At 39.0% G+C, this 18,947-nt stretch overlaps 1 protein-coding gene and 1 pseudogene across 10 annotated transcripts in view; both read right to left on the bottom strand.

The window, feature by feature from the left end:
* Positions 1–492: 492 nt before the first annotated feature.
* Positions 493–18,947, bottom strand: part of FAM135A (family with sequence similarity 135 member A) — a 123,608-nt gene continuing 105,153 nt past the window's right edge. For all 10 annotated transcript variants that reach the window (XM_060167619.1, XM_060167617.1, XM_060167618.1 and 7 more), the window contains 2 exons: positions 8,151–8,264; positions 493–1,876 (listed from right to left, as the gene is read on the bottom strand). In XM_060167619.1, coding sequence (XP_060023602.1) covers positions 1,671–1,876; positions 8,151–8,264 — 320 coding nt within the window. In that variant the 3' untranslated portion in view covers positions 493–1,670. The remainder of the gene's footprint in view (positions 1,877–8,150; positions 8,265–18,947) is intronic.
* Positions 6,850–7,899, bottom strand: LOC132530418 (homocysteine-responsive endoplasmic reticulum-resident ubiquitin-like domain member 2 protein; annotated as a pseudogene).

The raw sequence follows: 18,947 nt of genomic DNA on the forward strand, positions 1-18,947 counted from the left end.
ACCAATCAACCTACTATGATCATAAGAGCAGTTTTCCCTTCAAAACAATGATATGATTATGAATAAGAATGAATACTTTGATAAATCTGGAAGATTATTCAAACTTAGAATAAGTTGAACTTCTTTTTTTTTTTTTTTTGCGGTACGCGGGCCTCTCACTGTTGTGGCCTCTCCCGTTGCAGAGCACAGGCTCCGGATGCACAGGCTCAGCGGCCATGGCTCATGGGCCCAGCCGCTCCGCGGCATGTGGGATCCTCCCAGACCGGGGCACGAACCCGTGTCCCCTGCATCGGCAGGCGGACTCTCAACCACTGCGCCACCAGGGAAGCCCTGAACTGCTTTTTTTAGTTAAAAAAAAGAAATAAAAGAAAAAAAACTATGGTATTTCAAACTCAGGACCAAGGAATGTGAAGATGAAAAATGTCTATAGCAAAAATAAAAATATACCTCTAGTATTCTGAAAATAAGCAAGTGTTTTAGCTGTCCCTCCAGATAGTCATTTGTTCATTTATTAGCAGCAGAGGCAATAACACAATGCTAAAAATAAACATGCATCAGTTGTACAATACACACTTACAAAAGCCTATCTATCCTTAGTGCATTCTTTTTTTCACAAGTAAAACAGGAAAGGAAAATAGTGAATTTAATGCTATTCAGCACCTTGAATAAAGTCAAAAGACTTTACACCTCCATATATCAAAACATTTGCATCTGTATCACCAAACATGTAAAGTTATTTTGTTCCATTTGAAACATGAATTATTTTATTTACATTACTCTTTAGTTCAACAAATTTTAACAATATTTAAAAATTATCTAAATTCATAAAAGTAGTTCATAAATTTCAACATTTAATTATTATGTACATACAAGGAAGTCCATGAAAAAAGTTAAAGAAATGTAGTCAGAAAGTTCAAGCAACATTTCCAAATTTAGCAAAATTCCAACCAAATCAAGGCAGAGGGCATTCAAACATTCAAAAATCTCTAGATGCTGCTAACATGAACATGGAAAGTTCCAGTAATAAAAGTCAATATGAGAAATAATGTTGAAATCACCAGTAGAAAATATATTTTAATAGGCATGACATATATTTACTAGCAACAGTAATAATGCTTCTTTTATAGAAAATGTTTATAACGTTGTCATATATGAACTACCCGATTTGAGAGGGCAAAAGAGTTGATTTCAAAAAATATATTTTAGCAGCCATAATTTTACTTCCAGTTAAAACATAGTAAAATGTTAAAAGTAAAATTTATGATTAACTAAATAATACCCCAATACTAGAAAATTTAAAATCCCATGCTATTCTAGCAATAACGGCCTCTAATACAATGTGTCTGATGTGAGGATTGTGGAAAGCCAATAATAAACAATCAGACATACACATGGGCTTAGAGTTTCACTGAAATACTTATGTAGCAAAATATATGAAAAAGTAATAGAAAAGTAAAAAGATAAAATTAAAAAAATATTGCACAGCCACATTACCTAGAAAGTAAAGTTGATGTTTAAAAAGCTCTAAACATGGACGATATAAATTATCTTCCATATAAAAAGGTATAAATATTTCTTAGAACTTATCAGCATCTACAGTTTAATATAATACATTATCTGAATCACTGTTGAATGAGGTAATTGTCAAGTCTCTACCAATGCATTTAATCCTAATGGAAATATTTGAGGGCAGCAACCAGAAAGAATTTCTCTAAAAATATTTCCGAATCCAGAACAGCTATATGTGCAGCTCTCCCAATGAGTGAATCAGCTGTATTGGGCAATGCATTGATGACATTATACCGAACCAAGTTACAATCCTTGCTTTGCAGAACCGGGCGAAGCAAGTTGTGGATCATTTCTGTATAGATCTGTCCTATGGAACAAACAGAAAAAAGGAAAATCGGTTCACAAGAAGAACTGAAAAAAAATTCTATGCCAACTTTTATATAATTTATAAAATTTAGTTACATTATTTCCGTTTAAAGCAGAAAATTGTCTTTTAAAAGGTTTTTTTCCCCTTGAATATCACTTTTGAGACTGTTTTAGAGAAAATATAATCACATTATTTATCTAGTCAAGCGAAATAAATTTATCATACATTATTCTTGCCAACTTGATATTTTTAATTAAAAGCAATGAATATAACAGAGCAATTAAGTCAATTATGACTCATTATGAAAGTAAAGGAGCCATGCTGAGACATTCTGATAAGGCAAAATTTAAAACCTCTCAAGAGCAAATACTTTAAAAAAGTTTCCATGGCAGCCAACGTTATTCCACATATTTCCAAATTATCTTGAGAAAGAATAGCAACTTCCCATAATCAGAACAATGTGAGTTTGGCTCATAGGTCAAATTGAGAATTTTTTTTTTTTTTTTGGCCTGCAGGTTTATTTAATGCTTCGTTTTGCTTTTAATTTCAAAGTTGTGCTCTTCTCTCCCTCTTTTTGGTTAATTCGTACAATGGATTTATTGAGGGCATGCAGAGCATAGAAGGTAAAGGTTACACACATATGTACACATACAAGCACAAACTGCCTTAAGAGGGGCGAAACAGTTTTTAATGCTCATGCATTACTATATTACTAACAGATGGGTGCTAACACATGTCCATCAAACGTGAATTTCAGGGTAGAGGCAGGATGTAGCCTTGAGGAATGATGAGAAGCGAATAACATACAGAAGCATAATTAGAGAAAGAAGAGAGATGTGCTTAAAAGAGGGATCAATAGAATATAGATTTCATAGAAAACGGTTTTTAAAAATTATTTATTTCTTTTTTTAATTGAAGTATAGTTGATTTACAATATTATATTAGTTTCAGGTGTACAAACATATTGATTCAATATTTTTATAGATTATACTCCATTTAAATTTATTATAAAATATTGGCTCTATTCCCTGTGCTGTACAATATATCCTTGTAGCTTATTTATTTTACACATAGTAGTTTGTATCTCTTCTTGTTTTAAAATTTTATTTATTTTTGGCCGCGTTGGGTCTTCATGGTTGTAAGCGGGCTTTCTCTAGCTGTGGCGAGCGGGGGCTACTCTTCGATGCAGTGCGTGGGCTTCTCATGTTGCGGAGCACGTTCTCTAAGGCATGAGGGCTTCAATAGTTGTGGCGCGTGGGCTCAGTAGTTGTGGCGCGTGGGCTCAGTAGTTGTGGCTTGCAGGCTCTAGAGCGCAGGCTTAGTAGTTGTGGCGCACGGGCTTAGTTGCTCCATGGCACACGGGATCTTCCCGGACCAGGGATCGAACCCGTGTCCCCTGCACTGTCAGGCGGATTCTTAACCACTGTGCCACCAGGGAAGTCCCAGTAGTTTGTATCCCTTAATCTCCTATCCCTATCTTGCCCCTCCCCCATCCCTCTTCCCACTGGGAACCACTAGTTTGTTCTCTGTATCTGTGAGTCTGTTTCATTATATTCGTTTGTTTGCTTTATTTTTTAGAATCCACCTATAAGGGATATCATACAGTATTTGTCTTTCTCTGTCTGACTTATTTCACTAAGCATAATGCCCTCCAGGTCCATCCATGTTGCTGAAAATGGCAATATTCCATTCTCTTTTATGGCTGAGTAGTATTCCATTATGTGGATACACATCTTCTTTGTCCATTCATCAGCTGACGGACACTCAGGTTGCTCTGATGTCTTGGCTACTATAAACAATGCTGCTATGAATACTGGAGTACACATAAGTTTTGGAATTAGTATTTTCTTTGGCTATATGCCCAGAAGTGGAATTGCTGGATCATATGGTAGTTCTATAATGTTTAAAATTTTTTGAAACTCCATACTGTTTGTCACAATGGCTGCACCAGTTTACATTCCCACTACAAATGTACGAGGGTTCCCTTTTCTCTACATTCTCACCAGTATGTGTTATTGTGATCTTAATTTGCATTTCCCTGATGATTAGTGATGTTGAGCAGCTTTTCATGTGCCTGCTAGCCTCTGTATGTCTTCTTTGGAAAAATGTCTATTTAGGTCTTCTGCCCATTTTATAATCTGTTCATTTTTTTGATGTTGAGTTGCATGAACTGTTTACATATTTTGCCTTACTGGTCATATCATCTGCAAATATTCTCTCCCATTCAGTAGGTTGTCTTTTTGTTTTGTGGATGGTTTCCTTTGCTGTGCAAAAGCTTTCACACTGAAAACTTTATTTAGGTCCCATTTGTTTATTTTTGCTTTTGTTTCCATTGCCTGAGGAGACAGATGCAAATATTGCTATGACTTATGCCAAAGAGTGTTCTGCCTATGTTTTCTTGTAAGAGTTTTATGGCTTCTGTTCTTACATTTAGATCTTTAATACATTTTGAGTCTAATTTTTTTATATGGTGTGAGGAAATGTTCTAATTTCATCTTTTTACATGTAGTTGTCCAGTTTTCCCAGCAGCACTTATTGAAGAGACTATCTTTTCCCCATTGTGTGTTTTTGCCTCTTTTGTCATCGATTAATTGACCACAGGTGCGTGGGTTTATTTCTGGGGTCTTTATTCTGTTCCATTGATCTATGTGGCTGTGTCTGTGCCAATACCATGCTGTTTTGATGACTGCAGTTTTATAGTATAGTCTGAAGTCAAGGAGTGTGATTGTCCAGATTTCTTCTTTTTTTCTCAAGATTGCTTTGGCTATTTGGGATCTTTTTTGGTTCCATATAAATTTTAGGATTATTTGTTCTAGTTCTGTGAAAAATGCCATTGGTATGTTGATAAGGATTGCTCTGAACCTGTAAATTGCCTTGGGGAGTATGGACATTTTAACAATATTAATTTTTCCAATCCATGAACATGGACATCTTTTCATTTCTTTGTATCATCTTCAATTTCCTTCATCAATATTTCATAGTTTTCAGAGCATAGGTCTTTCATCTCCTTGGTTAAGTTTATTCCCTAGGTATTTTATTGTTTTTCATGCGATTTTAAACAGGATTCTTTTTTTTGCTTTGTCTTTATCATAGTTCATTAGTACATAGAAAAGCAAATAGTATCATGCCATCCGCAAACAGTGACAGTTTTACTTCTCCCCTTCCAATTTGGATGACTTTTATTTATCCTTCTGTCTGATTGCTGTGGGTAGGACTTCCAATGCTATTTGAATAAAAGTAATGATAGTGGACATCCTTGGTTTGTTCCTGATCTTAGAGGAAATGCTGTCAGCTTTTCACCATTTAGTATGAAGTTAGCTATGGGTTTGTCATAAATGGCCTTTATTGTATTGAGGTAGGTTCCCTCTATACCCACTGTGATGAGAGTTTTTATCATGAATGGCTGTTGAATTTTGTCAAATGCTTTTTCGGCATCTATTTTTTTTTTTTTTTTGTGGTACGCGGGCCTCTTACTGTTGTGGCCTCTCCCGTTGCGGAGCACAGGCTCCGGACGCGCAGGATCAGCGGCCATGGCTCACAGGCCCAGCCGCTCCGCAGCACGTGGGATCTTCCCGGACCGGGGCACGAACCCGCGTCCCCTGCATCGGCAGGCGGACTCTCAACCACTGCGCCACCAGGGAAGCCCTCGGCATCTATTTTTTAAAAAATATTTATTTGGCTGTGCTGGGTCTTAGTTACGGCATGTGTGATCTTCAGTTGCAGCATGCAAACTCTTAGTTGCAGCCATGTGGGATCTAGTTCCCTCACCAGGAATCAAACCCAGGTCCCCTGCATTGGGAGCGTGGAATCTTAGCCACTGGGCCACCTGGGAAGTCCCTTTCGGCATCTATTGAGATGATCATGTGATTTTTATCCTTTGTTTTGTTAGTGTGTTGTATCACATCAACTGATTTGCAGATACTGAACCATCCTTGCATCCCTGGGATAAATCCCACTTTTGGTGTATGATCCCTTTAATGCGTTGTTGAATTTGGTTTGCTAATATTTTGTTGAGGATTTTTGCTTCTATGTTCATCAATGATACTGGCTTATAATTTTCTTTTTTTGTGGTGCCTTTGCTTGGTTTTGGTATCAGGGTGATGCTGGCATTGTAGAATAATGTAAGTCTTTCTTCATCTTCAATTTTTAGAATAGTTTGAGGATAGTTGTTATCTCTCTTCAAATTTTTGGTAGAATTCACCAGTGAATCTGTGTGGTCCTGCAACTGTTGTTTGTTGGGAGGGTTTTTTTTTTTTTCTGATTAAATTTCATTACTGGTAATCATATGTTCATATTTTCTATTTCTTCCTGATTCAGTCTTCGGAGATTTTACATTTCTAGAAATGTATTAATTTCTTTTAGGTTGTCCATTTGATTGGTGTTTATTTTTTCATAATTGACCTTTTATTTTAAAAAATTACAGGGAGCAATTTCCAGAATCTTATTTTATAAAAGTCCTGCCTATATCCAACATTTTATATCACTATTAATTCCATTGAAGAGCTGCCTTTTTTTTTTCAAGGTACTAATTCCAATTGATGGGATACATGCCCTTAAATAGAAAGTTTCCATTTATTCAAATGTCAAAATTAAGATTATTGAGAAGTTTATTGCTTTATGGCTGGGCAAGATGCTACTAGCACATTTTAGGTAAATAATATTCTTTGTTAAAAACTATGAGGTCATTCTGTTTAAAACTCTCAGTATAATTCACAGAAAATAGATATATTTATTCAAATTATACATTGAAGGGCTGAGATATTAGCCATAGACATTTATACGTGAAGCAGCTCTTTAAAGAAGACACACAAACAGGTCTGTCTTAGTATAATATACATAATTGAAATTAATAAAACCTGGAAGACCAATATTATGCTATGTTCTGTTAAGATCTTGAAAAAAAAATCACACATTTAGTAGTCCATTTGCTTCTCATATGAATGAGAAGCTTTAAGGAAAAAAAACACCTCTATACATGATGATGAAAATAAAGTAAACAATGTTTTGAAACTGCACTGTTATTTAAAACACTTTCCTAAATTCAGACCCTCCTTTGCAGCCGGCACAATTTTTCAGGTCTAATTGGCAACCTGGGGAGGCCCCTCTAGTATTCGTGAAGTAAAGAAGGTGGTGATAAAAGACCAAGCTGCTGCCATTAATCCAGGCCTTTGAATTGCACTGGCATCTTCACCTGCATCTTCTCCACTCTCATCTTCAAGCCCATCATCCATAAGACGCTCCATTTCTTCAAGTTCTAGATTGTTTGCATTCTGCACATCATTGTTGACTTTGGCATTATTATTGGGAGCCTGTTGCTGACCTCCTTCTTGCCTAAAATGAAACCATCCAGCTCGGTGTAAACCAGTAGCATGGCTCCCATTACCATGATAAACCGACTAAAAGAGGAATAGAAGTACACAATGCTAGGGAGAACGGCAGCTCGTGAGAACGTGTACATCCAGTCTAGCCAGTCTCGACTGAAGTCTTCTTCGTTTAGCACTGGACCTCCCTGTGCATTCATCTGAACATTCTCATCCATGGGTCGATTTTCTTGGGTCACTAGGTTTGGAGCTGATGAGGGTTCTTCTCCAGGAACATGTGCCACATTTAGAGGCTGTGAAATAGCAGGCTGGTCTGCGTTGGCATTTGATGTGGCCTGAGCTGAAACTGCAGCTTGATATTGCATATAATACTCATGCGTATACATCTGTTGCCACCACAGCATCTGCAGTGGGCTGAAAGTGGGATACCCTGGGAATCCAGCCGGAACAGCCTGCCCAGGAACCTGGTTGTCTACACTTCCTTGCATTACATATGGGAACTGATGAATAGTAATCTCTTACGATACTTGTATTTTTGTGGCGTCAGACATTGTACTATTCCTCTTTTATTTCTTGATGAGTCCGCTCGCTGCCATCTTTGACTAAAAGTAAAGTACAGCCGAACATGCAGCATGACCATTACTGCAACCACCAATCCCAATAATCCGGAGGAAATTAAAGCATGGATTACTTTTGAGGCAATAAAACGGAGAAGCATTGGTAATTAGATGAGAAAAAGATTTCAAAAGAACAACTACTGTGTCATTGGCCAAAACATCTTACACAGCAAAAGAAAAGAAAGGAAGGATAGCTGTTACTATCAGCGGGTGTAAAAGGAAGTCGAAGGAAAGAGAGGACAACAAAAAGAAGGGAGAAGACAACTGCAAGAAAACTTTGGGAGAAACTCATGTGTAGACGTAGCTCTTTGAAATACTTCTAATATACTTTGTTACCTGACTGTTTGTCCTTTAAAGCTGTCTTGCACATTTCAATGCGGGCAGAATGATAAGGAACATAGCGATCCTGCAGAGAGCCCACTAGTACAACATTTTTGAAATAGTGAAGCCCTGTGAAGAAAAAATACTGAGTTACAGTGCAATAATTAATTAGATTTGAAATAACTTATTAGCATCATATTAAGTGGCCATAAACTTTATTTCCTTGGTAGTACTAAGTTTATGCCTTTTACAATAACTGATGAATTCTTTCTCCAAATTTCTATACATTCTCTACCAAAATCCCCAGCTTCCTTATATGTAGTTTATGTGCTGATATGAGAAATGTGTGTTTGCACTGAGTGAGAGCAAGGATTGTGGTCTTGGGGGTTAGGGGGAGACTGGATGTGGTTGGCTAAAATTCTATAACAAGTGTTTCATGACGCTTTTACTTTCCAAAGGATATTCATCAATATTTAGGATTATTCCCCAAAGGAACATATATTCTTCCATAAAAACAAACAAAACACCCTATTTAAATCCTTTAAAGCTGACTTTTTACTTTAGGTTTTCATTTGACTGTTGCCTAATATTACTTATATTTTCTCCTTATTTAAGCATGATGTCAAGAGGATAAACACTTCGATTTTTCCAATAAAAATAACGATTTTTTGTGAACCATCCAACAGACTTTTGTCAGGTCTATTTTGTTTTTTTTAAATTTTTCAGTAAACTACGTGAATTTAGGACTTGTGTCCTTGGGGTACTTTGCTAAATAACTCACTTAAGTACTGAAGCCACATTCTTGACCTCTTTAATACCGATAAGGTTCTAATTACAGTAATGTACTACTTGGCTCAGACTAGTATATACAAAATCAAAATTTTATATGATAATTAAATAAGATACAAATCAATAATAGTGACACATTAGAATTGTGTGTGCAGTACAGAGAATTTTGTTCTGGAATGTTCCAGAATAAAACTTTGGTACTCTTATGTGCACTGAAATTCAGACTCTTAGAGACAGGCCAATGGTGGGGACTGCTGCGAATCCAGAATACAGGAAGCCTTTGTAGAAGCTCCCTGTCTTTCCTGGAACTTGAGGATCCTAATGATGGGAAGAGCTTAGACTGACACATAGCCAGGTGAAAGAGTATATACCCTCTGTGTCAAATATAACGTATCCCTCCTTTTCCCAATGAGAAGATACTACCTTGTGGCCACTTGAATATATAAAATTCTAGAGATATAAGTGAAATAAGAGAATGTCTATAACAGGAATTAACTCAGTTGAACACACATGTTTAAAATATTTTAGAAAGTTTAAGAAAACTGGATCTTTTCCCCTTCATTTTCACATTTCATGAGACAAAGTCATCCCCTTTTGGCATCACGTGATGACAGTCTTCATTGGTGCTACTTTGGGAAATGTCTGTGTGTCCTAGAGCAGAGGTCTGTGAACTGGTATACACTTACCCCCAGGGGTAATTTAAGACTCTCCGTGGTGTAGATGGGCATTTACAGCTCTAAGATAATTGATTTCCAGATCCCAACCTCATACGAGCACTTTTCTACAAATGACTTTTCCTTCTCCTACTTTACAAGGGAAAGACATTTCTCCAATCTATTTCAGATCTTCTTATGGTATATGGCCCTGCGGTATAAAATCTCTGGGAGAACCAAGCAAAATATGAACGAAGTCTTCCTCTTCCGAAAAGTAAGTCTGATGTTACCGACTGTCTGACAATAAGAAATGGCTGTGCCCGTTGGATCTTATGGCACATATTTTCCATGAATTAAATGAGCTAAGTCTGTGACCCCAGCTGAATTAGTAAACATATGCTATCTCACATGCCAGAAAATACATCCTTTGCTGCTATTTAAAATGACAGAAAACAGTTTTAGGTGTCACCATAAAATTATACAAGGGGATACAAACTCTTCCAAAATTCTTTTGAGGGGTAAACAAGCCAAAAATGTGAACGCCACGGTCGTATGGTACTTCTTCACTTCTAACCCAGTTATTTTAGGTACTGTACTTTCTGAATCTCTAAGTATAATGCTGTTAAATGAAATTTTATCCCGAACTGCATGAAACCAGCCATGTAACAGCACAGTTGGCTCCTTCTTTTATCTAAAAGGTGTTTATGTGTGTCCTCCATAAAGGCGACCACACTGCACATCTCCGGGGGGGCATCACTCCCATCACATCGACAGGAATGATACTGCACAGCCGGTGGCAGCCTTGCTCAGTAACGGTCACCTCTGTACTTCTCCGGAAACCACCAGCATCTTCTATGTCCCCCTCTGTCTTACCTTATGGCTTTCCTGTCTCACTGGGCACACGGAAGCGTCGGAAGGAGCTTCCGCAGACTCTACCTTAACACAAAACCCACCTCCCGCATCTGCACCTTCTCGCTCTGCCCACCCCTGCCTCAGGCCGGCCCTTGCACTAGTGCACTAGGTCCCACTCCTTCTTCCTGTCTGCTTAAGGGCACGCCTCTAGTTGCTGTCCCATCCTTCTCTCGCATCAACAGTTTTCTCTTCTGGATGGATCATTCTTATCAGGATGGAAAATATTACAGTATTATACTTCCCATCTTAAAAAAAAAAATCAGTCTCTCAATGAATCTGTCCTTGGGCTTTATTCTCCCCTCCAATTACCTCCCCGCCCCCCCCCCCCCATTTCTCGGCACTGCTCTATTTCTATAGTTTACATTATAAGAGTAATAGCCATTACCTTAAAAATTAAATATACTTTTCAAAATAATTCGCGGAGATTCTGTTGTGCTTCTACAGAGAAATGGCACTCAGGCTGAGAATCACTGCTTTAGACCAAGACCCTGGAGAGGAGTACCCATGTCTCCCCAGGTTCAGGCAGCTCGGTGGAGACGAAGCATGCAAACCAACAAAGGGAGAGAAGGGGATGTCCAAGAAACCCTTTAACTCTCAGATTCCATGATGATAAAACAGATACAATCACAGATTCTGACAGTGACATAGATACAAGATATTGTCATATTTTTAAACGTGATTCCCAAGATAGCACTGTACTTTAAAAATGCATTTTAAACTTAGTAATTATTTTAATAATACTTTTTCAACAACAATGTATTATTACTAGTACTGTGCTTCTGTATGGAAGGTTTGCTTTTTGTATTAGCCAAGAACCAAGTCAAACAGACTCTGACCCTTTTTTGAGTCTTCTGGTTTCCATTCCTGTGTAGCAGTGCTGGCTAGAGAGGGCAGAAACTCAAAGAGAAACATGGTAGCCCCCGAGGCGCAGTGCTGGTGGGAATCATGGCAGCACTTCATCCGAGCTGAAGTCCAGCTGATGACAATGTCTGAGGTGTGTATTTGGGGGAGCCTTGTACTGTAGGTTCATCCTCTCTGCACCTGCACTGATTCTACCTGCTCAGAGATGATCTCGTCCACTGGCCCTCGGGTTAGCACTTCACTCAGCCCAAGGTGACTCATTCTCGGTTGAAAAGTTACCTGTAACTCGGGAAAGTAACACGATTTCCCCATCTATAGAATGAGACAGTTTAACTGGAAAAGTTTCTAAATATTTTAGTTATTTTTCAGGATTGCTAAGAAAAAGATTAAAGTAAATGTTCAGTATTTTTCTGGACTGCACAATTACATGGTTTACGTATGAACGAACACCGTAATGGTAACTTTCACCTTCATTATCTCAGTCTTCCTGATATATATATATATATATATATATATATATTTTTTTTTTTTTTGCAGTACGCGGGCCTGTCACTGTTGTGGCCTCTCCCGTTGCGGAGCACAGGCTCCGGACGCGCAGGCCCAGCGGCCATAGCTCACGGGCCCAGCCGCTCCGCGGCATGTGGGATCTTCCCGGACCAGGGCACGAACCCCTGTCCCCTGCATTGGCAGGCGGGCTCTCAACCACTGCGCCACCAGGGGAGCCCTTCCTGATATTTTTGGCTGCTCATTTTTTTTCTGAAAAATTTAATGAGTTTTAAAGCAATTCATATTGACTCATCTCTGGTTACTTTCTGGAACTGGCAAAAATAGCAGTTCTGCACTGGTGGCTTTGCACTCCAGGGAACATTTAGCAGTGTCTGGAGACAACGCTGTTTCTCACAAGCAGGGGGTGGGGTATGTGAGGTGCTGATGGGTGTGTGCTCTACTGGCATTTAGTGGGTAGAGGCCAGGGATGCTGCTAAACATTCTACAACGCACAGGACAGATCCTGACAACACAGAATATCCAGCCTAGAACGTCAAAGTGCTGAGGCTGAGAAACCCTGTGCTTTCTAAATGGACATAGTCTACTCAATATTAAACTATTCTTATTTTTACTCATTTATTTTAAATACATTTGAAAGAATTTGCTTCCTAAAATAATGTAAGCTGCTGCTGATGCTTTCCTACACTTTCAGAAACAAAATACAAATGTTAATTACAAATCAAGTGATACCTATTATTAAACACCTCTGTAATCTGCTGGAAGAAAAGATTGTCTTGTACCATAGTAGCACAGCAGGAGACTTCTTTAATTGTTTTATTTTATTTGTCAGAATTCAACAGCTGGTTAAGAGATTCTAAGCAGATATTTTTAGGAAGATCTTAAAATGAGGATACTTTGTTCTTGAAATTCCAACAATGGGTAGATTGTTCTTTGGCTCTTTTTGAGCCCTCACCAAGGAATACAGGAGAGCCCCTGAGCCTTCTCTCTATGTAATCTTGACTACTCAGCACTGCTGTCACCTCATCTAGGTACAGTATACTGTTTACCTTCCACGTTGCTCTAGGTTCCTTCATCTTTCTTTCCCTTGATAGTCAATGAGGACATGCTAGCATGCTGCAACTATATTGTGTAAATTATTGATATATTCTATCAGCAATCTGTAGGATGCTACAGGTTTTTTAGTTAAAATTAAAAGCTGCTATAAAATTTAATCATTGTTATCATATGATATTGCTTATATGTGGCATCTAAAAAAAAGGATACAAATGAACTTATCTATAAAGCAGAAATAGAGTTACAGATGTAGAAAACAAACTTACGGTCACTGGGGGGAAGGGGAGGAGGGATAAATTGGAAGATTGGGATTGACATATACACACTACTATGTATAAAACAGATAACTAATAAGGACCTACTGTGTAGCACAGGGAACTCTACTCAATACTCTGTAATGGCCTATATGGGAAAAGAATCTAAAAAAAGAGTGGATATATGTACATGTATATCTGATTCACTTTGGTGTACACCTGAAACTAACACAACATTGTAAATCAACTAGAGTGCAATACAAATTTTTAAAAATTTAATCATTGTTTATAATTGTAATGCCTTAATCAAAAAAGATAATTTCCTTTTAAACGTAACATTTCTGTAGCCCTCTACAATATCTATTGTGTTCACAAAACAACAAAGGCAATTCACACTTAATAAATACCTGATTTTTACAAAAAGATAACATTTCTTAATTGCTTTAGAAATCACTCAAATTACTTCAGGCTTTTAAATGCTTCCTTAATTTTAAAATAATGAATAGCTTTTGATTAAGGAACGCTATTTACCAATGATATGTTGCAGAGAAAAAGACTGTTTCAAAATGAAGACCCACAGGGGAGTCTTTGCTTAAATAAACAAGGGAAGAGGGTAGAAGGCTGGATTTTGCTTTAGACAGGTGATTTTATGCCTTCTCAAAAGAATAGGAAATTGGCCATTCAGAAGAAACAGAAGCAATAATTGGATCAGGGCATCAAAGACTTTATAGCTTTAGCAGAGTAAAATATAAAAGAACAGTTATCTCTAGGGCTCTTGATTGTTTAAAAATATCTGAGAATAGCAAACTGGCTACGTAAATTGGTTAAGTAAACACTGCTCTATGTTTTCCTGTTTTATTTACTTATGTTTCTGATGTGAACCCATATATTTCTACTTTGTGAATAAAGAATTTTATGTACATATACAGGTGTAGCAGTTTCCTAGGAATTGACTACTCATTTCTCATAATTCTTTAGATGATTAAAAAAAAGGAAAAAAACAGCTCAGAGAGACCTGTTCCAACTCCCATGACAGTATTATAATTTTAAAATCAATTAATGAATATTTGTTAACATTTAAAACTACAATTAGGATAACCGTCTCAAGTTCTTGAAAGTATACGTCACTGGCTTAACACGACCTGGTCTGACCACGCATGATGGCTGTGGTACCAGCTTCTGGGCTGAGGCGGCGTCTGGCCACTCTGGGCATCTGTGTCCTCACACGCAAAGTGGGGCAATGGGGCTCCTACTTCATAAGGTTAAACACACTCACGTGTATGACATGCTTGGGTGGCACCTGGAATACGGTATGTGCCTTGTGTGTTGGCTATTATTTATTTCTATATTTAGTATTATTTAATGTAATAGTTATTATTAGAAAACATAGTATGCTTTCATGCTATGTTCCATAATAATACTAATTCAATTCAGGTGTATACTAATAAATTCATTTCTAGCTATAAGTAGAAATCTTAAAACACAAAAACAATTTTAATAAGTCATTTGAACAATTTTTATAGCTAGTAATATTGACAGTTCTGCTAAAAAAAAACCTCCTAAAATAGATTTATGATGTTAATGTGACAGCAAATTTCTATAATCTATAATACTAATACTATTTTAGTTCAGGCACCTCTTCATTTAGAGCTATTTTTACCAACTAATATTTACTGAGTTTCGTGCTATTCAGACCATAATCATTTTACATGAATTATCCATTCAACCTTTAATGGTCTTGTGAGGAAGATACTATTATTCCCATTTTACCAATGAAGAAACAGAATTACTTAATATTTAGATCAAGTAACCTTTATCAGTGTCTCAGCTAAAACTAGTATCTATGTGTGCCTTCAAAGTTTGTCTCTTAAACAGTGCTACACTGGTACAACCCGGGGGGGGGGGGAGATGAAAGTCCTGCCATGCATTAAAAGGCAAATAATAAATTAATAACCTGTAAGGAAAAGTTTTAACTAATCCTTAAAAAATAACTCAAGTACAAAGACCTACTCATATCTACTAATAATTATAAACTTAGTGATACAAGTATCTGTTCAGTCAGTTGGGAAATGCCATGAATTACAGAATTTTTACAGTAGCAGCACCGGTACAAACTCCATGGCTACTCACAATGCTATACACATAGCTACACGTAATGGTTCTAGTCAGGGTAAGTTTTTCTCACATGAGAACTACGTGATGTATTTGATTTTGTAGGAATATCTTGTGGTTTTGTGAATCAAGTATGTATTTCTGTGTACTGTAAATACCTTACTGTTGTTACTTTTTACCCTTAGAAACAAAATCCCAAAACTCCACCTACAAAAGAACTTTTCTTTCACTGATTCTAATAACAGGCGACACATGAAATAACCATTCCCAATTCTCTTTCTCATATTGACAGCAGTATTTAAGGCAGAATCTTGAAAAGGTTAAAACAAGACTCAAATGAAGTGGGCTGTATTCAATGACTAAATCTGTCTAGTGTTCGTATCAAATGTTTCAAGAGCAGGATGGAAGACATGATGAGAGGAATGAAGATGAAAAGTGGATTTAAAAGGCCAGGGCTTAAGTTTACAAGTTCAAGCTACTTCAGCCTTCACCAAATACATGGGTTTGATTTTCAGCTTACCGTACAATATTTGACCTGCTTTTGGATACCAAACATAATATTGAAAAGATCACTCATTGATTCAGTGGGTTGACAGCGAACGCCTACTAGGAAGAACTACTGTGAATGCTGAGGGTTATGTCGGGGGGCGGGTGGGAAAGGGTTGTCATGACAGATCCCACTTAAGGAAAAAAGGCTGAGATACATAAAAATGACTGACATGAGACAAGCTATAACGACTATGATAAAAGAGGTTCATATATAATGTTATAGCAGTTCAGAGATGACGTTAACAATCTTGGGATGTGTTATGCAAAGAAAAGAAGGGGGGTCAATTGAGGATGACACTGAGGTGTTTCAAACCAAGTAATCTAGAGGACAGAGTAACATTTAGAAAAGGTCAAAAAAAGAGGCAGCAAAAGAAGAAACTGTCAATTTTAGACACATTTAGTTTGAAATATAAGCACAGGTATGTAGCAGGCAAGTGAGGAGTGGAATTCATTACTGTCGTCGGTCCTGAGACATGAGAGATTTGGGATATGAAGGCATGTGCTGGTACTCTGCCAGCAGAGGCGCACCGAATCAGATAGGGCATCAAGGAAAGCTCCGGAGAGCAGGTGGTGCTGGAGTGTAATTTTAGAAGATGAAGAGAATCAGTGCTACACAGATGGGCAAACGCACGGGGAGGAATGGTGGCAGAAGCAGCATGGTGAAGGCGAGGAAGCACAAACATGTGAAAAGTGACTACAGCAAAGGATGCCCGTCTGCAAAGAGGAGGGTAGAGAGCACATGAAAGGACCAGAAGCCAGATTATACAGGATTTGATGCCCTAAGCCATGGACTCTACACGTCATCCTGAGAACTAGAAGGTACTCTGGAGGATTTTTGAACAGGACCAATACGGTCTGATTTAATTTTTAGAAAATCATTTCATCCAATGAGGAAGTGAGACAGAGGAGAAGGGGGGCATACAGGAGGCAGGGTAACCAGTTTGGAGGCCACAGTGATCATCTAAGTGAAGGTGATGGAGGCTGGACGAAGGCAGTCACAGAGTAAGGAAAGGGAGGCTCCACCAGGGCCAAGCAGGCTGGACGTCGCAGGGATCGGTAACTCAGCAGATGGGGGAAAGGGAGAAAGAGAAGTCAAGAACGACTTCTAAGTTTCTGCCTGGGTAGATGCAGAGAAGCCAATCTGAGGGGAAACAGGAGGTGTCTCAGCACACTGCACAGGAGGCACCCATGAGACATCTAAGTGAATATACTCTGAAGGCAGCTGCACACACAGGTCTAGGTATGCTGATGCTTGCAGGCCAACAGAAGGAAGTAGGAAAGTCCTTGCTTGACGGCCTTGACTTTCACAGATAGAACAGGAAACAGAGCCATTTGTGGAAGTGCAGGCAGCAGTGGTAGTTTAAGTCTGAGGAAAAGAGGTGAGAAACTTTGAAGGGAATGAGTAGAAAGCTACTAAGAGATAACCAGACAGGGAAGCCACGGATCTACAGCAGTAGTGATGTGCACGTCTGCGTGTCCTTTGTGGCAGAGCTCAACAGGCTAGGTGAAGAAGCGGTAGTACAGGTTTGCTAGTTGGCTACGATAGAAAGCAAAGGGTGACAGTGTATGAATGATGAAAGTGATAATTCAGAGTCTGAGATGGGTCAGGAAGGGGATGAAACCCTGAGGCACAGGGTCATCTTAGGAAGATGGAGTAGGGATCTTAACTGAGTCTAGAAAGCAGGCGAGAATAAGGGAGTGAGAGAGAAAGGACAGGCTGTTAAAGTGACAGAGTGGAATATTGGTTGAAATTTCTGGGTGGAGTGTAGCCATAGGTAAGGGTTCACAGTGGAGTGGAATAGAAGTTTACCAGAGTTGAGAAAGGCTCTGTAATGCTTCGTGAATCATCTAAAGGGTCGGCTCATCAAATTACCAAAAATGATGCCAGGATTAAGTATATTAAGGTTCAAGAAAAATATCTTTTCCGGGCTTCCCTGGTGGCGCGGTGGTTAAGAATCTGCCGGCCAATGCAGTGGACACGGGTTCCAGCCCTGGTCTGGGAAGGTCCCACCTGACGCGGAGCAACTAAGCCCGTGAGCCACAACTACTGAGCCTGCGCTCTAGAGCCCACGAGCCACAACGACTGAGCCCACGTGCCACAACTACTGAAGCCTGTGCGCCTAGAGCCCATGCTCCACAACAAGAGAAGCCACTGCAATGAGAAGCCCATGCACCGCAACAAAGAGTAGCCCCCGCTCGCACAACTAGAGAAAGCCTGCAAGCGGCAACGAAGACCCAATGCAGCCAAAAGTAAAATAAATAAATTAAAAAAAAGAAAATCATACAATTAAAAAAGAAATATGTCTTTTCCTAAGCATAACTGTGTAATAAATATTTGTCAATGAACTCTTGTCAAAGTTCTCACTGCAGATGCAAGGAAGGCGCAGGAGAGCATTATACTGAAGATGACGAGAAGGCTGAGGCTCAAAGAAGCAGTTTCACGTGGCGGTGGAGAAGTCACGACTGGGAGGGATGGAAAGCAAGAGGACGGGCTCCCGCTCTAGGTGGGCCTCAGTAACTGAGGAATCAAGAAATCCAGCTGCTTCTATGGCAGGCCTGTGTGGTCTGGACTGCTGCCTTTTTTTTTTGGTAAATAAAGTTTTTTTTTGAAATGCAGCCGCACTCACTAGCTCATGTGTTGTCTATAGCTGTGTTTGGGCTACAGTGGTATGTTGAGTGGTTACAACTGAGATCCTACGGCCCACAAGCCAAAATGTTTACTATCCAGCCCTTTAGCAAAAAAGTGTGCCACCCTCTGCTCCGCAGCCGGGGGAGTGGGCAGGCGGGGGCGGGCTGGTGAATAGCCAGCTTTCAGTTATGGCTCCACTTTCAGCAGGAAGTGGCGATCACATTCTTTGAGGAAGGTACAGATGAGGGCAGTCTCTTCTCCTCAAGCGGAGACCTCAAAGGACACAGTGGAAAGAATGTGCTGGGAATCTGTGAGTGCGAGGATGAGTCCAGGAGAGAGGAAAGGTCACAGGCGAGGTCACTTACAGAGCGTGAGAATGAATGGCCAAGGACCAGCTGGGGACTTCTGGGAGTAAAAGCTTAGAATACACATGCAAGATGGGGAATACATTTAATAACTGGTTAATGAGAGATGAGTAACAAGATCCATCTAG

This window comes from Lagenorhynchus albirostris, chromosome 12 (genome assembly GCF_949774975.1).
Source record: "Lagenorhynchus albirostris chromosome 12, mLagAlb1.1, whole genome shotgun sequence".
NCBI lineage: Eukaryota > Metazoa > Chordata > Mammalia > Artiodactyla > Delphinidae > Lagenorhynchus > Lagenorhynchus albirostris.